The following is a 20,033-nucleotide window of genomic DNA, read 5'->3' on the forward strand; positions in this document are numbered from 1 at the left end:
CCCAAGCAGAGCTACAGACTGGGAGAGGAATGGTTGGAGAGCTGCCAGGCAGAGAAGGACCTGGGAGTGATGGTGGATAGTCAGCTGAATATGAGCCAGCAGTGTGCTCAGGTGGCCAAGAAGGCCAACGGCATCCTGGCTTGTATCAGGAACAGCGTGACCAGCAGGGCGAGGGAGGTGATCGTCCCCCTGTACTCAGCTCTGGTGAGGCCGCACCTCGAGTACTGTGTTCAGTTTTGGGCCCCTCGCTACAAGAAGGACATCGAGGTGCTTGAGCGGGTGCAGAGAAGGGCGACGAAGCTGGTGAGGGGCCTGGAGAACAAGTCCTACGAGGAGCGGCTGAGGGAGCTGGGCTTGTTCAGCCTGGAGAAGAGGAGGCTCAGGGGTGACCTTATCGCTCTCTATAGGTACCTCAAGGGAGGCTGTAGCGAGGTGGGGGTTGGCCTGTTCTCCCACGTGCCTGGTGACAGGACGAGGGGGAATGGGCTTAAGTTGAGCCAGGGGAGTTTTAGGTTAGATGTTAGGAAGAATTTCTTCACTGAAAGGGTTGTTAGACATTGGAACAGGCTGCCCAGGGAAGTGGTGGAGTCACCATCCCTGGAAGTCTTCAAAAGACGTTTAGATGTAGAGCTTAGGGATATGGTTTAGTGGAGGGCTGTTAGCGTTAGGTCAGAGGTTGGACTCGATGACCTTGAGGTCTCTTCCAACCTAGAAATTCTGTGTGATTCTGTGAATACTTAAGTCCACATGCATTTGATCCAAATGGAAAGAAAACTACTTCCAGGCACTCTTTGACCTTTTGATGATATCTGAGTGACTCTGCAGACATAGCCAATGTACTGCCATTTTTTTACTAATGACTTAGCAATAAAATATATATTGCTGCTTATCTAATTAAAAGATAGGTGATGTATGAATATACAAGTGTTTTTCTTGTGCATTTGTTCCATCTTGATAAAATAGATGGCTAACAGATAATCGTAACTGGAAGGAATGGTACAGAATTTTAACTATAGCACATATACGTGCAGATATATTTTTGACACGACTGCAGCTTCTAACTGTGAATGTTTCATAGCATATGGACACAATATTTGTTTGTTTTCTTAAAATTTGAATGGAGTCGAGTGAGTGCATTTGAGGTCTTATTGTTATAGATAGAATAAGAGGCTACTAAGAAGGAAATTCTGCTAATGCTTTTGACACCAATATGTGCCTATTGTGATGACTAAACATCTACTAGAAACATTAATACCATGAATTGAAAATGGCGTATGTACAGCAAAAAAAAACATAGGAATTCCATTTTGCGTTTTAAAACAGGAAAAGGTTGACAGAGGATGCCTACTGGTACTTTTATGAGTTTTACTCATGATTTGAGTTTTTCTGTGTATGTAATGTGTTAATGTTTCTCTTGACATATTTATTAGCTTAAAATTTCTCTGCTATAAAATAAAATGTTGGTGGTTCAAACAAGGTACTTCTCTTTCTGTTGGCACCAAAACGCATTATAAATTACTTTAAATTATATTCAGTATTTTACCATTTTCTTCTTCACCTTGTGTATTTTGTTTAACTGTTTCTTTCTTTCTAAACTTTTTTCTTCTTCTTCTCTCTCCTCCTTTTTTTTTTTTTTCTTTTTTTTTTTTTTTAAATTCAATCACCATTAGAGCCGATAAAGCAGATGATGAGGATGACGAAGATCTAACAGTGAATAAAACATGGGTCCTAGCACCAAAGATTCATGGTGGGGATGTGACTCACATACTGGACTCCTTACTTCAAGGATATGACAATAAGCTTCGGCCAGATATTGGAGGTAAGCTCTTAAAATAATTCAGTAAATAGAAGATGTGAACCGGAGATCACCTGCATTTTGCTAAAGTTGGCACAAATGTGTTTAATGTGTTATTATGCTTAATAAAGTTAAATATAACAGCAGTAAAATGCAGTGGTTTTCTAGAACTGGTAAAAATAATATACCATGCATGAGTAGAATTTTTGTGTTATATTTATAATTTTTTCCTTATGCAAAGTATTGTTTTCTTGGGACAGTGATCAATAAACCATTAAAAGATAATTATATTTTGATTTGTTACTCCAAGATAATATTACAAAAATAATTGTATATATAAACCAGCCACAATTAAATAGAGAGAGAGAGAGTCAGCAGGAGTTTATTAAAGTATTATTCCTAGACATTTTAATCTTACTTTAGAAAGTGAACTGTAAATGTGTATTTTAAAGAGATTGAACTCAATCCACCACTCGTCTTTCCTTAGCTCAGATTTTGAAAAACTTTGTAAGAATCTATGAAGACAGTTTAGGACTTTTGAAGATTATAGGAAGGAAGATTTCATTACTGTATTTTAAACTTTGCAGTTAGTAGGAAAACAATTTTGTCTTTCAATAGTCAAAATATCAATTCAGATATAACTATTAAGTATAAATATTTAATAGGATTTGTGTTGAAAACATGGAATACATGAAAAATTCACCATCTCTTGTCTGCCACATGCATACTGGATCAAGCTAAGAAAAATAATTTTATTTCTCTGGGTCTGTTTTCTGAACTGTGGATGGAGAGGTGGAGGACAGACTTATGTGTTAAATACTTGGTGTCAAAGAAATTTAATGTAAGTCTATAAGCTGCTTATAGAATAAACAATTGTACAATCTAGACTTACTTCATTTATGTAGGAGATCAGAGAGATGCAATCCCAGACTGTTTGTTTCCTTTTAAAAGTTTCTGACAATCTTTTTTTTTCCCCTAAATTTCTTAGTTCTATTTTGTTGCTGACTGTTTCATTGAAGACACTGAATGGCAATTTTTCTGTTTGTCATAACAGGGAATCTCATGAAGTTTGCTTTAAGACTTTCCCTTCACCTTTATTTCATTGAACTACTGTGAAGATTTAGACAACAAAAAACTCTTCCAGTTTATTTTTCTTTAAATTCTCAATGTGTGGCAGATGTATAGCATTCCTGTTCTTTCAGACTGCTCGATGCAAGAGAATTATAAGGGAGTAATCTATCTCCACAGAAAATCCTTCAAATGGAGGGTGTAGATGAAAGAAAACAGAATTCTGTTTCTCTTCTCTCCCCTTAATATTTTGTAATAAAGAAAGGGAAAATAGAGAAAGAGAAAATTATTCTGACATATCCAACTGGTTATTCACTGGTCCTGGCAGAGCAAAAGCTCTGCCTTTCTGTGAGTAACTCTGTGTAACTTTCTGGATTTCAAATATTAGTTTCCAAAAGAAAACACCTCCTAACTTCTACCTTCTCTCATATAAACACTCCCTTTCTTTTTCTTCTTTACTTTCTTGATGATACACTTTTATAGTAATTTGACCTTTGCTATCTGGGACTTACGTCTACCCATATATTAAAAGGCTGGTGAACATTAGCCAGTGATGAGAACAGGAGACATTCTGGGGTATTCACATTGTTGTTAGGGGAATAAGTATTAAGGCTGATCATTCTGGATGGAGGAGAAATTGCAGAGTTCTGCCATGGGGCAGAAATTGTTCAGAATGTAAGATGAAATTTCCACCTTCAAATACAGGCATCATATTCTGTCCAGATGCTTGAGAGATGCAGCAGAGATTTATCAGAGAGAAAAACAAAATCGGCCTATTGTTCATTCATCTTAGTCTGCTTCAATTATATGGATAAAATCTAGTGTCAGATTCCACATCTTCAGAGTGTATGTCAGTACTTTTACAGCAAGGTTATTGACTGGAATTATAATTATCTTTCAAGGTAATAATCTCCCGCATAAAATCTTTACTATTGAATTACAATGCTCAGTTAAAAACACTTTTTATTTTTTTATTTTTTTTATTTGTTTTGAGGCCTGCAATTTTTGAATTTAAATAGCATAGCAGAATTTTTTCTTCCCGATGTTGACACAGAATTTCAGCATCTCAGAGTGAGATAAGGGGTTTCATTGTTAAATACTCAGAGGAAGATGATAAAGGAGAGCCAAATGAAAGTTGAAAAGTTAATGGTAATACTGATATTTAATAGCAGAAAACCACATTCTGTCATTTTTGGTGTGTCTCACACAAGTATCCATGAGTTGTACTGATTTCTAAATTGCTAACCTTTAATATGTTTATTAAACATATTAGTCTTTAACTCACATATAACATACTTTTAGATGTTTGGAGCATAAACATATTATTAAAGTACTTCTTCTCAGTATGAAATAGTAGCGGTTACCACCTGGGATCTCTTATCTGTAGTATAAATTCCTATAATTACAGATACAATCTTGGAGTGTTGATGTATTAATGAAAAAATATTCTCCTGTATGTTTACCTTTTGGCTACTTATAACCACACTGTTTTAGCTCCAGCCCTAGATCAAATTATTTATTATTTTTCAACTTTCTAAAAGGCAAGTATTCTGGCTGCTCATTATTTCACCTTTCACAACTAATGGATACTAAAATAATTAATATTGGTTTATCAATTTATATATATCTTTTCTAGCTGTGTCTTATGCCCAGTGTTGTGTAAAACACAACTGATAATCTGAAAGTTCAATTAGAAATATTGATTAGTGACATATTACATCTCTAATGTAATGTTTTCAATCACCAAGTTAAGAAAAGTCATTACTGAAATATTTTTAAGAATGATGAGGATGATAGCTCATGGGCATAGAGAAATTTCTACCTAGAGAATTTTGTGTAGTTGTGATTGTCCTGTAAGCAGAGCATGGGCAAGTAATTGCATCTCAGTCCACTAAGGTGAAAAGATGTATTCAGGGATTTAAGGGTTACATTGACAAAATGTGGGCTTTCAAGAGACTGACAGATACACTAACTCTGAAAAGATAAGGCTATAATGAGGGTATTCTCTTGAACATGTAGGTGCTCTTATTGTAGTATCGACAAAAGGTTGTTATAGGCAGGAAAGTAATAAACTTAAATAAGCACAAAAAGTAGCAGGAAAATGTAGAGAAGTATGTATTCTGATATGAAGAATATTTTACAAGAAATAAAGGAAATTAAGTACAAGAATAATGTGTAGGAGACTGTATGCAGTAAATGTTAAAAGTACTCTGGGTGCACTGCATGGAAAATGATGGAAATTATAAAAGTGTTGGGGTAGGTATTTGCTAAAGATTTTTATTATTATTATTATTATTATTATTATTATTATTATTATTATTATTATCAATTATATTTAATAATAAATAACAAAATAATAATAAAGGTAGAAGAGTGAAGAACAGGGCTCTGCTTTCATCAAACTCACTGAAAAAATTATTTAGAGATGGAGCTGGAAGCCCACTGTAAACACTTGAGGACAAATTTTAATATAGATAGCCATATAAGTATATTCTTAGATTAGGTTGTGAAAATTGTTATTGCTATATTAAATATTTTTACAAATTAAAGACCCCTGTTATTTCTTTATGCACCTAATTTCTTTGTTGAATAACTGCTTTAGCACCAAGAAGAGAAAATTCTTCAGGCTTCTTTATGCAATTAATAAAGAATTACAGAAAATTTTCTCTCAAAAAAAAAAAAAAAAACCAACTTAGATGAAGTTAGCAAAAGTCTCTGTTTAAATTAAAAATTGTGATAAATAAAAATAAGTGCTATGCCTTCACTGTAAAATGCACATTTTTTTGATAAGGGAAACAGTGAATTAACAGGAGTGAATTTAGATGGACTAACATTCTATTGGGTAATGGTGAGGACTGAAGTAAACTAAATGGAAGAATATTCAACAAGAAAAAGGGCAACATTCTACATTTTTAAAACAATTGTAATAGTTTCTGTCAGGAGATAGAGGTTTGTAAACCTAGAATAACTGGTAAAGAGAGATCTTCAACAAAAAAAGCAGAGAGATTTCAAATATCAAAGGCTGAAAATTGGACCTGGATAAATACAGGCTGAAACACAGTTACTTTCAACAGCAAGAACAATTATTAAAGTAATTTGTCAATGATCAAAGTAGATTTTTGTCACTTTGATTTTTCTAATCTAGAGCGAATGTGTTCCAGAACACAGATTTTTGAACCCAAACTTGAGTTCAGAATATTCCTGGGGATTATCCAGCATCATCCCTTGCTAGTGAAGCACTGGTTCATATCTGCAAAAGAAAGACTTCTTTCCATGTCTTGTTGCTTGCTGGGAAATTCTTTCTCATTCTTGAATTTTAAGCACAAGTCACTTATTTCTTTCCTGGGACAAACCTGTCCTTAGCTACATGCTTGTGTCAAATGATGCTCAGTGCCAGTCAAACTTTCTAAATAACAGAAATTTAGTCTAGTAAAGAAAAGGTAGAAAAGCAGGAAATCAGGAAGTGTGAGTGCATCTCTCCAGATAAGGCTTAGCGAATGGGTTCCCTCTGTCTCTTGCATGCTACAGCTAATTTGAGACCTGATGAATTCTCTCTTGTGGGCAGCTGCTTCTTGGTGTTCTTTGCTCTCCCTGTTTAATATGCAGTCTACTGTCCTCTTGCATTCTTGCTTTACTCTAACCTCTTTTGTGCTCTCTTTTCACTCTTTGGAATCTCTTTTCACTCTTTAGAAGTTTCTGTAAGTCTATAATACTGTTTTGCACTTCACTCAGGATGTGTTAAACAGCTTTCTTCCTACTCATAATGTTTTCAAGGCTGTTACTAAATTTTGTAAATAAAATAAGAAGTGTTCACTGTAGAAATATCTTCCCAAACCATGTTTCACAGTTAGCTCTTTGTGGAGAGCAGTTGAACAAAGTAATTATATGGATGTTAAATTAGTATAAATAATGTATTTTCCTCCAGCTTTTGTCATTTTAGTGGGCTCATATCAGTTCTAGTTTATGAACATGAGTAGAATGAATTCTTTCTTCTAATTCACAGAAACACTGGGATCTGTTCTATACAGAAGAACTAAGAAAAAAACAGCCCCTTTTAATGTTATTGCATCAGATATATTTCTTCTTCTTCGTTTGAGTCAATTAAAATAACTTCAACAGAGGCAGATTTTCAGACTCTTCACTGGCTCTTAATAGGTCTAATAATCTTACTCAGAGCAGTATGGAAAAGGCAACTGAACCCTGTGGCACATTACAAGAGAACCCTTGTGGCAGATCAAGTACTGCTTTCTGCAAGCTGGAATTTCATAAAATTGACACAACCCACATTAAAAACTGGCTTACTGACAGATCTCAAAATTCAGTTATTAATAAGGGAATATCAGAGGTAGGGCTGTCTCACAGGAAAGTCTTGATCAAGAGTAGTGCTATTTTGAAAGATTTCAGCAAATTTATTTTTTTTTTTTAAGTAGGCAAATGATACACAGATTGTTGGAGACTGTATGTGCAGAATAATTCCGTCCTTCAGTAAATTCATAGACACAAACAAAAGATAATTGTTAAAATAAAGAAAAAAGAACAAAAAAAAAAGCCTGTGGGTTATAATTCAAGGTGAGATCTGCACCGAAGAGCAATGATTTAGGGAAAACTTGGTTATTTTGTGTAGTATGAGTTCTTAGGTATGCATCACCCAGAAGAGTAAGTCCCCTTTGAAAAGAGACACTATGAGTAGAAAACTGGAAGTATTCATGCAGCACCGATAACACCATTACAAAAAAATTCCACTCTTGGTGTCCACATCTCAAGATGGGTCTGGAAACAATAGAACAAGTTTAGAAGTTAAAGCTGAACAGATTATCCATGACTAGCATTTGCAGTATGTGGCATGAACTGCTCAGGTTACGGAAGTCTGAGGTGACTTTAATCCTTGTGTGTAGATGTTTGTGTGTGAAGAAGAGGTTTGACATATGGCTAGGAATTGCCAAAGTTGGAATTAAAGAACTGAACTTCAGAATAAAGCAAAATTTCCTATTAATAGGAAGAATTAAATATTTCCTACAATTACAGGGCAAAAAGGACAGGATCCAGCATTTCTTGACCAATGAAGCAAGATATGCTTTGATCCAGCTCCTTATGTTCTAGTCTGGCAGTAGTTAAAATGAGGGGTTTGTTATATAGTTAAACAGGCTTTCAAAATCAAAGGGAGTACATATGTATTTATGAGACGTGGCGTGTGTAAAAATACATGTAACATTACAGAGGCAACATGTGTATATATACACACAAATTTATTTATTTATTTACTATTATTTTTTCTTCCTCTGATATTTCCATCTGTGTATACTAGTTTCCAAGGGTCCATTTAAACATTCTGTGAATCACGCTCGGGACAGCAGGATGATCAAAGGATTTAGTGCTCTGTGGTCATACAGAAAATTCTTTGTGCAGCCTGACTAGGGTGTCTTGGTCTCAGGTTCAGGGCAATGGGTAGTCAGATTTGGGATCAGGGAGAATTTCCTGCCAAGTGAGACTGGCAGGGAAAAGGTATCTTTGGATATTTAGGAAATGTATCTTGCCTGTTGTCATAGCTGACAGGAGGGATGCCCTTTTTCTTTCTGTGTGCCTGTCCGAATTTTTGATTTTTAGATTTTTTTTAGTTTTAGGTTTGAAAAATCCTGTATTAATTAAGGTTTTACATTTGTTATAGAGCACTTAGGAGATCTCTGATTGTTTGCAGTATAAAGAAATCAAATCTGATGACGTAGCACCCCTCTTCTATGAAATCAAAGTACGTTTTTCCTGTACCTTCCTCCTTTTCCATCTACAAATGAGCAGAGGTGCTTCACTTTAATGTGTCAGATCATGGGAGAAAGAGCAGCAGAACTTTGTAATTAAGGGACTAGGACATATATCTGGTGTCCATACTCTTTGTCATTCACTCTCCAGTACAAGCTGGAAAAAATGCCTGGTGAATTGATGTTGTTTAAATGCAATTCTCTCCTGCACCACACCCTGACCATTTGTACCTTTCCCCCAAAAAACAGTTATGAGTTTAGAACTGATTTATCAATGACAGGTACATCAGACATGACTTTCTTTGGAAGTTGCTTAGAGTTTTTGTCTTTCTGTAAATACAATACGAGAATATATTTCTAAAACAGTTAATATTGTCAGCCCAGTGAGAGTAGCTTTACTGGTTTTCTTAGAAAAATAAGTTTGAAAATGTTTAACTTTTAAATGACTTTCTCTTAATGAACTTTCAATTTGGTGTGCGGAGCAGTATATTGATCAAGTTCATGAAAGGATATTAATAATCCTTTGGTGTTCTATTATTGCATGAATTGAAGAAATATGTAATAAGTTATTTTATTTTTGTCAGACATCTTCAGTAGGAATTGACAGAGGTGCTGTATATTGATTTCTTGTAGTTGATAAACACACCTGCTCCAAGACCTTATGGTTTGCTCTACTATCATTTTTTTCTAAACATTTGTTTCTGTTTATGATTAATTTTTAATGTTGGAAGAATGTTATCCCCCTACACCCTCCTTACCTTTTATACTTTTTTATATCTATCTTGTACCTGTTAACATGACAGATGGTGGTTGTATTAAGAATTAAAAAAAATCATCTTGATAATTCTAACTTAATTCACATGGAATAAGGGAGTCAAATCTTATATGATTCTTCACGGAATGAACAAAACAAGATTTACTTTTTCTGAGTTTAATAAATGTTGTTTAATAAATGTTGTAAAAATTGTTGTTTTAATACATACATTGAAATATATTAACAGTGTAAAGAATTAATTAAATATGTAATTACTATTGTTACTATTTTGTTTAGTGAGAACTACGGTAATTGAGACAGATGTCTATGTTAACAGCATTGGCCCAGTTGACCCAATCAATATGGTAAGTTTTGAATATTGACAGAAAGTAGTATCTGAAAGATGTTGTAGATTAATATTATGAAATAATTATAAGCTTATTCAAATAAGCTTCTTTATGTCTTACTGTGTGTTCTTGTGCTGTTAGATATAATTGTGCCTATTGCAGAAACTTGTTTAGACTATGTATTCCAAATTGTTTTAATTATTTCAATAAACTTATTTTTAAAAATGTGTTTTCTAAAAATACAGAAGACATTGCATCAAGTGTTTATTTTGGTACATGTTGAACAATTTCACTACGTTTGTTTATACTTGGTCTACCTCTGGCCCAGTATAAAATATTTCCTGGAGATATTCTTAAGACTAGGAAAAATAACAATTTACCCAGCATTTGTGAGTAAAACCGTTTTCAGTGTAATGAGTTATTTATTTTGATAATTCATGGAAAGAAAAAAAAAATAAACTCTATTGTCTTCCTTCTTCTATGTCTTATTTAGTCTTATGGGTCTTCCTCAATGTGTGTGCACATAGCTGGTTTCTTCAGAAGTTAAAGCAATGCAACGCACCTTAGTTTCAGGAGAGATATGTTGAGGTCAGATCTCATCTATTGGTACAAATACTGAAATAACAGCACTTACGAGGAAGTTCAGTCTGTGGCCTTTTCTCAAATTACTTAGATTTTCTGTCATTTCTGTCTGAAATGGTGATGCTAGAGGATTTAGAGAGGCTTCTGTACAAGACTTTTCCTGGGCAGTGCCACCCAGCACTGGCAGTGGCTCCTGTCAGTAGCTCAGGATCTGAAGTACTAAGACTGAGACTGGCACTTGGGTGAGTTTGAGCTCATTGTCCTCCTGTCTTTTTCCTTTTCTACCTCCCTACAGGACTGCTCACAGTTTTGCATTTGCATACAGAAGGGCATTTTGTTTAGTTCTAGTATGCTGGGATATGCCAGGGCAGGCAATTTCTGAGCACTTGGTGAAAGCAGTTATTCCAGAAGACTGTTAAAGATTTAGTGATTTGCTTGTATGTCATCATGCTTGGGAACGGGGAATGTTGACTTTCATTGGTGTGAAGCTAGAAAGGGCAGTGGTACTTAGATACTAAGGATAAAGATGCCAAAAACAGATGATGCAGATCTATGGCAAATGACATACATTAAAGTGTAACAGTCTACCAAGTTTAGGGTTGTCATCACTTGGGCTGTGGCAGGGAATTCAATGTTTCAGGTGAGGGCTGTATGTAAATAACTGATTGAAAGAGCACAAGCAATGTGGTAGGGGATTTTTTTCACATTTTCATGCCCAATATAAGTGCTTTTTGTGGTTTCATCCCTTTTCCAAATGTAGTCTTTCTCCTCTGCTTCTCCTCTTCACATCTTCTGAAGGAACTCACAGCGGGAGCAAAATATGGGGACAGGCACTTACTGCTAATGAGAACATAGCAAATTGTAAATGTTTCCTTTACTAGTAACCAAGGTTTCCTTTATTAGTAATGAGGTCTTTCAGCCAGTGACCAGTAGGTTGCATACATGAGGACCAAAAAGGGGAAATATTTACAGCTCCAGTTTGCCAGTTATAAAGAACCAACTCTTGCCATCCTCTTATCCCTACCATGTGTTACACCTGCAGTGATTATAGGATCAGCCATAGGACTATATCATGCCACTTGGTTAGACGTCTACCCATATCTGCTACAGTTGGGCAATGCTGCTTTTGACATAGTGCTAACAAAATGCAGTCATACTGACTTTAATCTAAGGCAAGGATATCAAATTGAAAAAGCATATTACTTCATTATAAAGTAGGATCCTACTGGTTATAATGTATATCAACATTTATCCCCCTAACCTGATTTAAAAAAGAAATAACAATGAAGCTGCTCACCAGAGGCTAATAAGGTAAAAATGTCTTTAAAACACAGAACTTTGAAAACTATTCTATGTTTTAAAAAAATGAGCAAAGAACTACTTAGCAATTCAAATTATAATCTAAGGGCACTATGGTCTTCATAAAATAGCAATTGCTTTCTCTGTGCTTGGACTCCAGGAACCTGGATCATATGAACATCTAATATCACTAGAAAAATAAATGTTTGTGAAAATAAATAAAACCATATATATGCAAATAGTTTTTATTAAGGCTTCCAACTAAGATGTCTTTAATCTAGGAAACAACATTCTCAGCAAAAAATAATTATGGATTTGACCCTGTAAGCAATTGTTATGTGAGCTCTTTCATTAGGGAAGCACTTTTCCCTGGAGTTAATATTGTTTGTGCTAGTTAACCAATATTCCAAAAATTGCTTCCATTACAAGGGTTGTCCTTAATCCTTCATTTTATCACTTTATGTGAGAACACATATCTGTGATTCCCCATCGAATTACTCATTTGCCAAATATGTTAATTCACTCTGGCAAATGATGTCCTTTAACTATTTAGTTAGGAAACAACATGGCATGATGTAGAAAGTTTTTTTTTTTGAAACGATGTTGAAACAGCATATCAGGGGAGTATGTTCCTCTGAAAGCTTCAAAGGACACTCATTATGAGAGGAAACTGATTTATGTTTATAATTCAGTCTATTTTCCTCTTGCTATCTGATAGACTCTTTCACTTTCATAAAAGTGAGGCTTTAAGCATATGTATGACATTCATCAGAACTTGTTTTTGAAGGCTTGCATTTTGGCTTTCAGTATTTAATTTAACAAAGATCTACATACATTTCTAGATGGTATAGACACCCCATGCATAAATAATGTCTTCCTACAGCATGTGGTCTCTCTAGGCATCTGCAGCCTGAGTAAACATTTTTAACAAGTGTCCAGATCAATGAAGTATTTAGGCTTCTAATACTAGATTTTTGAATCTGTCGTTTAGAGCTACCCTGGGCTATGCATCCTGCAATGGTCATATAAACCATACCTAAGTGCATTTTTACGGTCAAAGTCTCGGTCCCCAATACCTCTGCAGTGGTCTAGAGGTTTCTTAATTGAATTTAGACATATGATGAATATTTAGAGCCTGTTTTTGTTTATGTGGAAGCTTATTCTGCTGAGTGCTTAATATATACATTCTAGGCTCTTTCCTTCCAAAGCAGGGCTAATATATATATTTAAAAAAGGCCACTGGTGGTACAGTTTTTAAGTCTGTTATATGGTCCCTGTGTAGAAATACATGTTCATCCATGCTGTCTGTGGGCCTCACAATCTTTTTTTTTTGCTGTGTTCATCCCCCAGTCCCTCTGTGTTCACCAACACATAAAGTTTTGTGCTACTGTTGCTCCAATGTCTTCAGGATATGCAGATGTTCTCTGCTACTGCCTGTGGCAGAACCATGCTAGTGCCTTGGCTTTTGTGGTCTGACAGCTCAGATTGGAATTCCTTTCATGTTGGAAGAAGATTGTGCAGAGCAGAACCATTGTCTGTAAGAGCTCTATGATAACCAAGTGAGAGTAAAGGCATGAGCACTTCTGGCCACGTTTGAGAATTTGAGTTTTCATAAGGTTATCATAGAATCATAGAATATCCTGAGTTGGAAGAGACCCTTAAGGATCATCAAGTCCAACTCTTGACACCGCACAGGTCTACCCAAAAGTTCAGACCATGTGCCTAAGTGCACAGTCCAATCTCTTCTTAAATTCAGACAGGCTCGGTGCAGTGACCACTTCCCTGGGGAGCCTGTTCCAGTGTGCAACCACAGAACCCCCTCCTCATGTCAAGCCTAAATTTCCCCTGCCTCAGCTTAACCCTGTTCCCACAGGTCCTGTCACTGGTGTTAATGGAGAAAAGGTCTCCTGCCTCTCGACACCCCCTTACGAGGAAGTTGTAGACTGTGTAGGTTGTGCATGTTCATCATGCAAGCATTACAGGTTCTGTTTTATTTTGTTTTGGAGTCCATTGTATGCATTTTATGAAAGCAGCTTCCATTCTCTTTCATAGTGTAGGAATAATTGGAAATCAGAACAGAAATATCAACAAGTCTTTGAATATTACCTGTCGCTTATTGTATAGCATCCTCTTTGGACTGAACTAGAATAGCACACTTTCTTTCCCAACTTACTCTTTTATTTTGACTAAGAAAGGTAGATCCCAATCATTCTGATGCCTATCAGCACTAAAAGTGATCAGAGTTAACTGCTTCTTACTCAGAGGAGTGTTTGAGATAGATGGAGACAATGTTCATTTACAACAGCTGAGGAAATATTCACAGAATCACAGAATTGTCTAGGTTGGAAGAGACCTCAAGATCATTGAATCCAACCTCTGACCTAATGCTAACAAGTCCCCCACTAAACCATATCGCTAAGTTCAATATCTAAACATCTTTTAAAGATCTCCAGGGATGGTGTCTCTACCACTTCCCTGGGCAGCCCATTCCAATGCCTAACAACCCTCACAGTAAAGCAGTTCTTCCTAAGATCCAACCTAAAACTCCCCTGGCGCAACTTTAGCCCATTCCCCCTTGTCCTGTCACCAGGCACGTGGGAGAATAGACCAACCCCCACCTCTCTACAGCCTCCTTTAATGTACTTATAAAAAGTGATAAGGTCACCCCTGAGCCTCCTTTTCTCCAGGCTGAACAAACCTTCTGTAATCTTAAACATTGTTGTTTCTTTGTTATAAAATACATATTTTTTTTATAAAATACGGTATAAAATACGTATTTAAAAAAAATAATTAAAATAAGTATTAAAAGCAGCATGTCTATTAGTATTTCTTATTTTGCAAGCTGTAGGAACTTGAATAATAATTCATAAATACAATTTTATGAATGCTTTCTGTTTTTCATGGGGGAAAAAAATAGCTTAAATTGATTAGTCTGGTTCTGGCAGGCAGCGAGTTTGCCTATTACTATTGCAAGGTACTTGCAGCTTATCCTACATGGTTTCGGAGGAATCAGCCAAGTACAAGCAATATTCTGCTCATACTGGCTCAGCACAACAGTCTGTATGTCACTCTCAATTTCTGTGATCATTTTGAAGGGAATGGCAAGGGCTGAGGGAAAAGACAGCCTTTGTATGACAGGGAAATGTTGCAGTAGCTTTCTGAAAACCAACCAAAGAAGAGCCATCTTTTCAGCCCCCACTTTAAACAGCATTTAGTACTTGTCACTTTTTCAACTGCAGTTTGCCAGTCATCTCTTTACAGATATGAAGTCAGAATAGGTAGTTAAGGTCCCACACATTGCACTAGAAAATCTGTGCTCTTTGATATACAATGTGCCCTAATTTGTTAGGAATCATTTAGGAATGATGTAATCTGCGAACTTTTTGTTCTGTAGCTCATTCTTTAATCTTGTGTTAGTCTAGTTCATGTTTCAGGAGATATTGTTTTTGTTTTTGTTTAGTTGCATTGTGTCACTTAAGACACAGTTGACATATTTTCAGTATAAATAATAATTAAGAAAAAAAAACATCTTACTTGACTTTAAATTTCTTGACTTCAGTAGAGAGTATGCCACTGGTTTAAAATCCATTTTATATTATTTTAGATTCATCATATTCACAGACAAAACAATAACTTTTTGACCCTTCCACACTTTCCTTTGCTGTGGATAATCACTGCTCTGTATGTGAAGTCTGAAGTCTGAAATCTAAAAATTTTCCGTAATGCGATGGATCACAGAACCAGGAGCAAGGCCTCAGACAACCTCACAAATTCTGATTTTCTTCTTTTTTTTTTTTTTTTTTTTTTTTCTTAATCTATCTGTCACAGTTAATCTCTTGTTCGTGTTTCCATTGTTATGATGACAATTTTTTGTAACCTTTCCAATTGCAGTCTTGCTCCACTCATACCATTTAGAGATGTCCTACAGAGAGAACATTCCACAGTTTCTACTGAGTTATTTCTTGCTCCTGCTTCCTTTAAGGAACTTCAAAGCCTATTCTCCGCTCTTTTTTTTTATTTATTTTTTTTTTTCTTCATTTTTCCCAAGAGGCTAGCTTCTGCTTGAAAGAAACTTTTTATAAACAAATAAAAAAAGCTTCTAAGCTTCTTGCTTCTTCCCTTTTGTTCTCATCATGATCCTGCTTAAACTTTTTTTTTTTTTTTTTTTTTTTTTTTGTAGAGGCTACAAAATGTTGCAAGCAATTAAGCCTTTGCTGTGCTAAAATCACTATCTGTAATCCGTAATTCTGACTGGTATTGTGTTCTCTGTTTTCTGTTACTCTTGTTCCTATTGCCTTTACAGATTTATTTTATATTATTTTATTTTTTTATGTTAAATTTAAACTGTAAGTTCCTTGCAGTGGATGTGTATCCTATATAAGCACTTTTGAGCATCTGTGAAATCAGTTTTGACCTAAACCAAGAATAACAGTAATATAATTACCACATAGCATTTCACTGAAAAGATGAAGGTATCAGCTATCACTCAACCAGTGTTCCACTCCTGCTTTTACTCCAGACTGCACAGACTTCTTGGCTGCTCTGCTGTACAGTTTATTGTTACTTCTGATGCCTTAATATCTGTTCCAAACCCTTTCTGACTGCTGCTGTGGTTGTCTGTCTTGTATCTGTAGCTTAGACAAGCTACATAGAGTTCTTTGTCATGTACCTCTTATCTTTGCTTCAAATATATTATAAATATTTTGGAGAACATTGCATGTCTGTTCTTTGTTATTAATTCTTAATCTGTCTGTCTATATGGAAATTTGTGATGCTGCATTCAAATTGTGGGAGTGATTCTGCTGGCCTAGATTTGCCTAGGTTTTGGGTAGAAAGATGAGGGATGTGCTTTGACTGTTAAAACTGCTTGTAGTCATCTAGAAATTGCCCTTGGCTTTGGCTCCTACAATACAGGTTGTCATTGACTCCTTCACTATTGTGCTCCAGAGGAAAGCTGCTGTCCTTGTGAGTGCCAGGATCTATGCTGACACTATAAAATCTCAACATCTGTTAAAAGCTGAGCAGCTATAGAAACAGGATTTTTCTCCTCATAGAGCATGCTCTAGGAAGTGTACTTTGCCAAGCGAGGGAATGGTCTGCTTGCCCTTTCTACAGCCACACCTCCTAGCTTTTTACTAAGGAGGCAAACCCATTTTTGGAATAAGTGTTTGGAATAAGTGTTTGTACACTCTTAGTAGGTGTGAGAGAGCTGATAAAGTAGCTATTAAGAAATGCAGTGTTCTTTTACTAGTGAATGTAACTTCCCTGGCTGTTATCTTGGCTTTCATTATTTTTATTTTGTTGTAGTGTGCCAGCCCTTAAAAAGGACTTGGGATCAATAGTTAAATAAAGTCATTGGAAGTTCTTATCATTTATTCATGCTTTTATATCTTCAGTGTAGCACACAAGTATTAGGAGGTTCCTGACTGCCTCAGGAACCAGATAGGTAAACTGGTATGACTGCTATTATTTCACATAGGATCACATATATCACGTATCATACAAGAGTTGCAGGATAGAAACCAAAAGCAGGTAAGTCTCTGTCCTGGTTTTGCTGTCAATGTTGGGATTTTGGTTTTGCCATTAATGTTGGGATTTTGAACTTATCAGGAAAATTGTGGAATCAAAAGAGCAAAGAGTAACTTTGCTCTTTTTTAAAAGAGCAAAGAGTACAATTAATCTGGTGGTAAAGCAGTTGTAGTGTACTGAACAGTGAAGTGTTGTGTTTGAGACTTATTTATAAAATGAAATTGTAGAAAACCATGTATACTTGACTGATGCACAGCTTTGTTGCTAAATTTGTTCGTGGGACTAATTTTGACTACTTAAGTCTCTCTAGTTACAGAAAGGTAGATGTAGCTTCAGAATTTAGAAACTACTGTTAATGCAGTTGATAGATCACTACTGGCAGCCTTGAAGCTGAAGACTTACTCCTTATTAGCATTCACTCCTGGGTTTTATTTATATCTATATATATATGTATGTATGTATGTCTGATTTTTGAGATCTGAGTTGTCTGCTTCTTTCTGTAGTTTAATGTTTTTGAATGGCAGTGGCTGAAATGTTCAGATTTCAACTGAAAAGCATAAAAAACCCTTTCTGTATTATTTTCAATATGCAAATGTATCCATATTGTTTACTTCCTCTTCTCATGCTTTCTTCAGAAGTCCCAAATCTAAGCTGATCATATGAAAGCAGAGATTTTGCTGAAGTATTTTAGTTATTTTTCTATCTAATCTTTTAACTAGTGGGCAAGATTTTTATTATAATCTACAAAACAAATAAATCTTGCCTTTTGTTCACATTTTGATTTGCATCTGTCACTTTACATGTTCAAAACAAGGACTGGAGAAGCACAGATGCCAAATTATGTTGTGAGGAGCAGTGGATATCTCCTGTATCATGGTTATATAGGTCTCTCTGTGCTCCCTCACCTTCTGTAGATATGATTTGCCATATTTACACTTCCCCTGTGCATATGTTGTTATAGTAATACCCTCCAGTGTGATTAGCTGCATAATTATAACAATCGGACTGGTTAAAAGAGTCTGGGAGCAGATGGTTTACACTTTTGTTTAGTGTATTTCCTGCAACCTCCACCCTTTCCACCACTGTAATATCATTAATTTAATATTAGATGTACATATCAGAATCATTGTGATTTGTCAGATCTTTTCAATCTCATTGGAGGGCCCACAAGTGAACAAACTAAAATGGCTTACTAAAATGTGGAATTTTACTTTTGCTTCAGTCCCAGACATGGGGATCAAGTTCTGAAACTATGGTTGAGTCTGATGCAGCTCAAAAACCTTATTTAAACAGCTTTTAAAGTAACCCACCAGGGAGAGCAACCGTATGTTAAAACTTTTGTTAAGAGAAGTTATACTTAAAGGATAGCTAAGTATTTGAATAAAGTACTTAAAGACACTGCATTGGTGTCCAGAGATATTTTGGTGAGGGAAAAGGTAAAGACTATGAGAGCATACTGGCTTCTCAATGACAAGGTGAAGATAAATTGGCTAGTGCCTCATGGTTTTGTTGGCTCTTACCTCTTGAGAAAGCATGTGTTTGGTTGCCAGTTTGTCTATGACTCTTCATTGTCTAAACCTCTTAACCATCACACTTATCTGAGTCTTTGATATTAAATCGCATAACTTCATGTCAAAACATATAGATTGATAGAGTGTTTTCTCTAGCTTCCCTTTCTTCATTTCTTTTTCCCTGAAGAATTTCCTGCCTCATTCACATTAAATTTGACTTAAAGGAATTAGAAAACTGAATAGAATAAAGAAACTTGGTGAAAATATTATGGGTAACTAAACAAGATGAAATCATGTCACACTCAGCGACTTAACTGAGTTCAGGCACTACCTCTGAAATAGATTTCTGAATTCGCTTGTGGCACTGCAGAAAAATCCAGGTGTGCTTCATGTAAAATTTTGAATCTAGTAGAGAAGCTAGGGTAGGTTTATTGTGAGTGAAGAAGGAATGAAAAGTAGACACTTTTATTTATTTATTTATTTATTTACTTATTTATTTATTTATTTATTTTTACCCCTCTGAAATTCATCAGTAATGAACTGTATTGCAGGGCTGTAGTTGGATAACACAATATTTCAGCTCCATTTTTTTTTTTTTTTGTGGGGGGGTAGGGGGGCTTCTCACTGCATTGTATTTAGTCCCAGAAAGCTAGGCTACTTTTTCCAGTTGCCAAAGAAAATGTGTTGTGGTTAACACAATCCAGCCAGACATTTAGCTACTCATTGCTTGACTTTTCTACAATTTTTACTATGGAATATCAAATCACTTGTGAGACTGCCAGACAAAATAATCAAGAAAAAATGTTTTCTTCTTTGTGTAATTTTTTTAATCCTTATTGATGCTATTGTTATGTTGGAATTGGCATGTTGTAGGTACACTAAGAAATAATCTTGTAGAATGGTATTTGCCCCCCCCCCCCAACTTTCCAATAAAAAACATTAGCAGGCTATTTTCTTGCTTGACTATAATTGAACTGTACTTGTTCTTTTTGAGAAACTAATTTTGAGAATTCAATATATTCCCATACAATAACTGTTCCTACTCTATTTGAAATAGTTGCTTTTACTTGTTTTTCTCTGAGACTACACACCTGCTTGTCAGTATTCACAGATTGTTGTGACTGCATGGCCCTTTAATAGTAATCTCTGATTTGTCACTCTATTCCCAGATTTTGGAGTTTGTTATGATCTTTTAGAGAGGAAAGAGATGGAAGAGGATTGCAGTTATCTGTAAATAATTAGGCAGGTGGGCTCTTTATGCCAGCTGCACAAAAGAGTTCAGTGATCTAATCAAATACCAAATCTGAGCTAACATGTGACATGGTTATTGAACCATGTGAGGCTAAATATGAATAAGCACACATTTTGCTATGGCTGTGACTAATGTAGGCATAG

The 20,033-nt window shown here is 35.5% G+C and overlaps 1 protein-coding gene across 1 annotated transcript in view; it reads left to right on the forward strand.

Moving 5' to 3' along the window:
* The window catches only part of GABRG1 (gamma-aminobutyric acid type A receptor subunit gamma1), a gene marked incomplete at both ends in the record, with an annotated part of 58,982 nt that overhangs the window by 21,596 nt on the left and 17,353 nt on the right, over positions 1–20,033 (forward strand). The window contains 2 exons of the mRNA XM_084285620.1: positions 1,671–1,819; positions 9,668–9,735. Coding sequence (XP_084141746.1) covers positions 1,671–1,819; positions 9,668–9,735 — 217 coding nt within the window. The remainder of the gene's footprint in view (positions 1–1,670; positions 1,820–9,667; positions 9,736–20,033) is intronic.

The sequence above is a fragment of the Netta rufina genome (genome assembly GCF_964035555.1).
Source record: "Netta rufina genome assembly, chromosome: 4".
Classification (NCBI taxonomy): domain Eukaryota; kingdom Metazoa; phylum Chordata; class Aves; order Anseriformes; family Anatidae; genus Netta; species Netta rufina.